Source organism: Temnothorax curvispinosus, unplaced genomic scaffold (genome assembly GCF_003070985.1).
Source record: "Temnothorax curvispinosus isolate PA1 unplaced genomic scaffold, ASM307098v1 QBEX01011597.1, whole genome shotgun sequence".
NCBI classification, from domain to species: Eukaryota; Metazoa; Arthropoda; class Insecta; order Hymenoptera; family Formicidae; genus Temnothorax; species Temnothorax curvispinosus.
The window spans coordinates 1-7440 of NW_020221377.1; the positions used below are offsets into that span (position 1 = coordinate 1).

The following is a 7440-nucleotide window of genomic DNA, read 5'->3' on the forward strand; positions in this document are numbered from 1 at the left end:
AATTCTACTCCTGTTTCATATATATTTCTTTGAAATTCGGTCAATTACTTCCCGAAAAAATGAAAAAATGTCGAATACCGGTTCCCAAAAAGATTGGTAACAAAAAATTATACACTCTATAACACTCCCCAGAAAATTCTACCCCTATTTTATATACTTTTGGTAAAAATTCGTTCGAATAGTTCAAGAGTGTATAAAGGACATACATACATACATACAAACATACATACATACATACATTCATTTTTATATATATAGATTATAAGCTACCGAGTGCGCGAAAATGGCCGGTCGCGGGAGCGCGATAATGCCGAGTGCGTAATAATGGCCGGTCGCGGGAACGCGATACCTCTTAACGCGATAAACAGAGAAACGGCGAGCGAAAGCGAGAGCGCGAGACGGGGGGGGCGATAGCGCGATAAGGAAACGAACGGGAACGCCGAGACGCTCCAGCGCGAGGCTTGGATAGGAACGCGAGTGAGCGATAACGCCAAGCGTCAGATTGAGTGAGGTATAGGGAGCGGTAAAGGAAACGCGGTAAAGGAAACGCGATATCGATAACGCAATTTAAAATTTGCGCAATACATATTGCTGAAAGAGAGAAGCTCGCTATTACGATAATTGCGTTTAAACGCGCGTCGTGTAAATGGGAAAAAGCAACATTTTAAAACACTATTTCGTGAAGACGAGCAGTATCTAAACTTGTTAATTTTAGTTTTTTTAACGATGTTATCGCTTAAACTCAACTAATTAATTTGCATCGCCGACCTTATAGAAAGCGGTTCTATTGTGGTTTTCAATTTTCACAAAAATATTTATCTTAAAAGAGTGCAATAATTTAAAGAATACTATTTAAAGTATTCGAAAATCTTCATTTCTACATTTTCTTTTGTAATAACATAATGTTTTACTTATAAAATATTAAAGATATTTGGATGATCTTTATAATAAATTTTCGTGGAATGAAGATTATTTTTTTTATAATATATTTTTCATATATATACATTTATTATATTTGATTAATTATATTTGATATACATATTTATTACATTTTTCATATTTAATAAAATTTTTTAAAAATATATTGTATTTCACACTTTTTCACTTCTGGGAGGACCAACATACGGGGACGTCGTCATTGATGGTTATTACTCCCTCTTGACTGTTCGGGTTCGGACGATCCCCCTCGTCGTCATCGTCATCTCTCTCGCGACGATCTGCCTCCTCGTTCGAGTCCAGTCGCGCGATGTCCCTACGCATCCCACAAAGTTTCGTAACGAATAATCTGATTTGGTTACGAGACTTTTTGGCTAAGGAAGTAATGATGGCCCTGCACAAAAAACAAATACAATTAATAAAAATAAATTCAAATAAATATAAATATAATTAATAAATAAAAATAAATATAAATAAATGTAAATAATAAATATAAATAAACATATATAAATAAATATATATAAATATATAAAATTTGTTATTTAATTATATTATAAGAAATAATTTCGCATTTGAAAGTGATACTTACGTTCTTTCCAGCATTACGGCGTCCACGCGAACAGTGAGTTGCAGACAGGGGCACCTTTTCTGTTATACTTCTCACACGCTGCTGTAACTGCCGCACCATGTTACAATAATCTTCCACCTCCCTCGTCAGGGCTGTGGTGTGAATTTGTAATAAATCACACACACTCTTTAAGTCATTAAGTTTCTCCATTGTCTTATTAAGTTTAATTTACTCAAAAGTTCGCTCGAAGAGTGCGCATAGACTACACCCAAGTCTAGTCTCGAGTTCTTATATATGATAAAAAAAGGACGTTGCGGTAAAAAAATATACTAAGAATAGCATTTTTTTGCGTCGAGGAAAAATGCATCGAGGAAAATAATGCATTTTTTATCAAGCCGACTGTTCGGATCCACGGTCCGAACGGCGCGCCTGCGAGCGCGGCAACCCGTTTGCGCTACCTCGCCCGCCAAGCACAACAACATCCCGCGCCGCGAGAGCGGGTAATACATGTCGCCGCGGGGCGGCTGACTTTCGCGAGTTCAAAATATCAACATAAAGGAATATAAGGGCAAGCCAGCCCACAAGGAAATATTCTTTCGCATTGAGTACTTCCCCGGACATTACACAAGCCGGGTGTCGAGGAAAAAGCGATCGAGACCAAATTCTTTACCCAGCTCCATCCTGGAGCATAGAAGGAGGAAAGTTGACCTCCGTCAACACCCGGTAGATTCCGCCCGGTCCACCCGTCGAGCTTACCGAGTGCGCTCCGTCGTGATCCAGCCTAAGGGCGCATCCGCAAAACGCCTCAGGGAAGGACGACCACGCCAAAAAACAAGGAGGCGAGCCAGGAGGCCCTCCATCACAAGGAAACCACAGGTGGCAAGGCAACCTGCGCCTCCACTTGAGCCGAAGTGGCAGCTCACTCCATTGAGCCTCCCCGAGTCACACCGAAGACTCACCCGTCCATCAGGGCTGAGCCTAGCTCCGGGTGACCCTCGGGCCCAGAGACCGTTGCCACAAGGAGCGTGGAAAACGGTCGGCACGCAGACCGAGCCGAAGAAAAGGAAGAGGAGCAAGGACAAGAAGACCTCGCCCCGGCCCTGCCCTCCCCAGTTATCCCGGAGTTACCCCTCGATCGGGCCCCTACAACTCCGGGAAAAGTGGCTGATCCCAACAACAATCAGGAGGTCTTCTACGACGAAGACCTTCCTGGTCGGCCACTCAACGCTAGACAAGCAGCTAAATTAAAGCTCTTGTTCTAAGCATTTATTGAGAAACCCTGTGCCTGCGTGCACGGGCATAATCTAGAACTAAAATTAACGCGACAATGTAGATGACCTGTAGATGCAATAAAGCTCTATTCACTTTCACATTAAATTGCACAAGATTCATTCTTTACTAAGCCTTCGACTTCCTTCCTCAAATTCCCTGCCTTTTTGAAACACCGACTCATCCGCCGGAATCTTCGACGCATTTTTTCCCGCCCGAGACCCTCGCCGCCACCTATCCGCGTTATCGCTAACAAGCGTTCTCGCGTAAACGTTCGCATCCGGAACGCTCGTCGAAATCGCGCTCAAACCGCAACGCGCCGTCATTGCAGTTCCGCCGTCTCTTTCGCTCTCGACGATGTGGCTCGCGCGCGTAATCGCGTTATCCGGGTGTTTTATCGCCGCGAGGTGCATCAATCCCACAATTATGGACGAAAATTACGCGCTCACGTTCGATTACCTGCAGAAATACGGATATCTGTCTAAAGACGTAGACGCGGTTCCGGCTCAGAGACGAAACGACGTTCTTCGCAAAGCCTTTAAGGATTTTCAGAATTACTACGATTTACCTGGCGATGGAACGCCCAACAACGAAACGCTGCAATTGATGAGTAAACCGCGATGCGGTTTCCGAGATATCCTGAAGCACGAAACGAAAGCGAGCCTATCCAAATGGCCGAAGACGCACCTGACGTGGAATTTTCACTTAGCCGACGAGACCAAGCTGAGCACGGCGCGGGCCGCGTTCGACCTGTGGTCGCAGCATTCGGCATTGACGTTCGAACGCTCCGAAACAAATGCCGACATTATAATACCTTGGAGACGCCTACGTCACTATAACACGAATACCAAGGTAAACGGAGCAATTTGCTCAGACAAATTCGACGGTCCCGGCAACGTGCTCGCCCACGCGTCTCTCCCGACGGACCAAGCGGGGTTCGTCTCCGAAGTGCACGTCGACGGGGACGAGCCGTGGCACATTTACATCAATAAACATCCCGCGGATAGGTTCTCCCTGCATTACACGCTGACGCATGAGATCGGCCACTCTCTCGGATTGGTGCACAATAGGCGCAAAACATCGGTGATGTTCGCGATACAGCCGGACCAGCAGTATCCGGTAAAGCTCGACCAAAACGACATCGCCGACATTCAACGTACGGTGAAAAAAGTACGAACGAGCCCCCGCGTCAGACGCCGGCGCCGGCGCCGCCGCCGCCGCCATCGCCGGACCTGTGCGGTCTCGATCGCGTGAACGGGATATTGATTTTGGAAAATCGAATGTACATCTCGTACAAGTGTTACGTTTGGTCGATCGATCTGGACGGTAGGACGTACAACGGACCTTTAGCCCTTTCGAATCACATGAGCTTTCTTCACGACAATTACACGCGCGTGACCGCCGCCTATCAATCCCTGTCCGGCAATCTCGTGGTGTTCGTAGATAATTTGGTATACTTGGTTCAATATCCGGAATTTAGTCTGCGGCCAGGATAGAAGACCTTGCAAGAACTCCCGAAAACACGTTGATCAACGGAGCGGTGAACACCCACAGAGGACGTTCCTTCGGTGTTCAACGGTAACTCGGTGGGCGAGATAGACGAATGTCACGAGAGCAAGAAAGTCGCCAAGTGTACGCCCCTCGAGGCGACGTTTCCCGGAATACCGACCGGCGTGACGTTGATCTTCCGCTACGTCGACGGCAATCTGTACTTCACCACTCGGACGCAGTTCTACAAATTCAACGAATTTACGAGGACCGTCTCATCGGCCGGTAAATTCGATCTGCGGATACTAAATATCGTCTGCCCTAAGGCCGAACTGCTGCAACAGTTGCGCGATTTCCTCGATCGAATCGTACGCCTCAACGATAACTCATTAACGTCAGCGGCGAGCGATTATTCGGACGATGACGACAACGGCGTTCGGCTCTCCGATCTCCGCATACGCCGAAGGAAATAGAGGACCGCGCAAATTTCCCACACCACGCCACGCGCGACATAAGTAAGATCTTTCCTACTTATACCGATGTATCCCCCCAAGGCATCAGTGTCGCATCGTCGGCCGAATACGACGCGTCGGAAAAAAATCAGAAACGAACGGTTACTGCAGCGCGTGCGAAATGTTCTCGACGTTGGCCGATCGACCCGCGCCGAAGGGTATTTCCCCTCCGGAGACGACGGATTCGGAGGCGAACGACAGCGGTAAAATGCGAAGGATCAGTTTGATGGACGATCGTCATTATCATCGTCATCGTCAGGAGTCGCGTCACAGCTCTCATCCTCCCACCGACGCGCCCGTCAAAGACGATCGTCATTATCGTCGTCATCGCCAGGAGTCGCGTTCCAGCTCTCGCCCTCCCACCGACATGCCCGTCGAGGTGCCCGCGGTGCGCGTTCTGACGACGCGTTATCTGCTGACGACGACTGGCTACAAGTACATAGCCATAGGTATCACGATTAAGTCACCATGGTACAGCACAAACACCACGCCTTCGTACGTGGATATTGCCCTGGGAGACAAACAAGGCAGGGAGGTCTCCCTGACGCTCGACATGTGGAAAGGACTGGTCGAGCGCAAACGCGACATATTGTCGTGCATGGAACACGGTCTCTCCGACGGAACTCGCCCCCCCCCTTCGCCGATGTCGATCGAAGGGATGACGCTGCGATTCGGAGTGATCAACAACACGCCGATCCTACGTATGGAGCTACCCAACTTGGCTCGCGTGGCGATAGTGCTCAAAACCCTGCTCACGCTGTACGATCTTCAATTTTGCGTCGATCGCGTCGTCTCGGCGCTGAGCGCGGCGACCGAGGAGATCGACGCGAAGTATTCGCGCTATCGGGAGATAGTCGCGATCAAGACGGGTACCTCGGCTCAAACTGCGATACTGAAGAGTGATTTCTTCGATCCTGACAACATCGTCGACTGCGAGATCGCCGCGCTCTGTTTCCGATCCTAATAATAATGTCGCAAAGCGCGTCTACAAATATATATATTCATACGCGCGAATTAATGTAAACGCGCGTCGACGCGCGTGTATTTTTTCTAAATAAATAAACTACGTATCTCATCTGTGTGCGCTCTCTTTCTTTTTCCTTTTTTTTCCCAGATCTGTATACCTATCTCCGCGCGACCACGCTTACCCCGAAATCGCCGCGATCGCGTCATCCGCGATACGCGGGGAAGGATCGGAACGACCTTCGGACCGAGAAAAAAACAAGATCGAAGAAAGGTGACCGCGATCCGCGAAACGAACGTACTTATAAGACGGTTGAGTCGAGAAGGAAAAAAGTCCCACGTTTCGACGGGCGGGGTATGTCAGACCCGACTTTTAGCCCACAAAAATCCCGAAGGATCCACGACAACAATCCCGAAGGATTCACGGCAAGGACGCGTAGACCACCATCGGATCATACGCGCCTCTCTCACAATTACTCGTTACGCGACTCTCCGCCTTCGCTGCCACTTGTTACCTCGTCGGTATTGCCGGCCGCTCACGTCTCGCCAATCCTCAGTCCTTTGGCCTCACCAGGGCTGGTAGGGCCGCCACCCTCGCTCACAATTCGTCCTGGGTCCTCGCCGGACCGCCGCTCTCGCTCGCAAGTCCTCGCCGGACATCTGCTCTCGCTCGCTATTCGTCCTCGCCGGACGTCCACGCTCGCTCGCTATCAGCCCCACAGTGACGATCCCTCTCGCGCCTTCGGTCCTCGGCGCCTCGTTCGGCGGTGCGTTTCCGCCCCGTCGGGTGGCGCGAGTTTGCCGAAACTAGGGCCGTACGGCCGCTTCCTCCTGAAAATGTCACTAAACGGCCAGAAATGCCCGCGCAACATAAATTGGTCCACCCCATCGCGAGGATGGAGTCCGGAGCTCCGCACGAGCCACAGGCTCATGTGACGGGCCCAAGGGGCCACGTCACAACTTTATCGTGGAATCTGCAGCATCCACCAATTCTTTATAGATAATCCGCTATTTATTTAGACGGAAAATCATCCACTGAGAGTGGGAAACTCATTCGCCGTATGCGAGTTAGATATTAAGGATAATGGCTGCTATTCCGTCTCGTTTCATGAGAGGAACGAAATCAATTATGGCCGCTCTCGTTATTGCAAACTTCAAACGAATGTCCATTATCAAGTAAAGGCTCGGCTGAACCCCGAATATATGTCGTCCTTCTCTCTTCCTTTGACGTGTTCGATAACGTTATTCGTGATTCAAATAATGACTGAGTATTACGGACTCGTGTATAAATTCACGGCAACGAAATATCTTACAACATGAGCTATTAATATAACACGAGCGTTGAATACGACACTAGCAACGACAAAAGCAATAATCCACCATGAGTAATTAATACGACAAAAGCGATAAGTATTAAACGGAACTTGAACATGTTCCCGATAAAGGATTATCGTGGCAGAATGCCCGGTACGTGACTCGAACTGTTTCACTTTCGACCGAATAGTCGAGAATGGCCGGGATCGTCTCTCTGCACGTTCGTGCTTGCGCATCCCCTCCACTCGCCTTCTTGTCACGTGATGCTAGCGTGAGCGGAACTCGGTGCGTCGCGTTGCTCGCGCGTCCGCTTGCAATAGTTACTAGGCGGAAACGACCTGCCATCTAGTATTCATTCATGGAATCGCAAGAGTATATTATTGATACAAT

General features: G+C 48.8%; 1 protein-coding gene across 1 annotated transcript; it reads left to right on the forward strand.

Moving 5' to 3' along the window:
* The first annotated feature begins 3199 nt into the window (after positions 1-3199).
* LOC112461676 (interstitial collagenase-like) lies at positions 3200-4734 on the forward strand. Its single transcript, XM_025027012.1, has 3 exons — positions 3200-3943; positions 4072-4252; positions 4328-4734. Exons 1-3 carry the CDS (start codon positions 3200-3202, stop codon positions 4732-4734), a joined length of 1332 nt encoding a protein of 443 aa, XP_024882780.1.
* Positions 4735-7440: the final 2706 nt, after the last annotated feature.

Bases quoted from the DNA above. Each gene is read 5' to 3' on its own strand.
- LOC112461676 (XM_025027012.1), top strand. From the start codon at position 3,200: ATGGACGAAAATTACGCGCTCACGTTCGATTACCTGCAGAAATACGGA. The intron at 3,944-4,071 runs GTACGAACGAGC...ATCTCGTACAAG, and splicing joins TTCAACGTACGGTGAAAAAA to TGTTACGTTTGGTCGATCGA. The intron at 4,253-4,327 runs GTCTGCGGCCAG...GAACACCCACAG, and splicing joins GGTTCAATATCCGGAATTTA to AGGACGTTCCTTCGGTGTTC.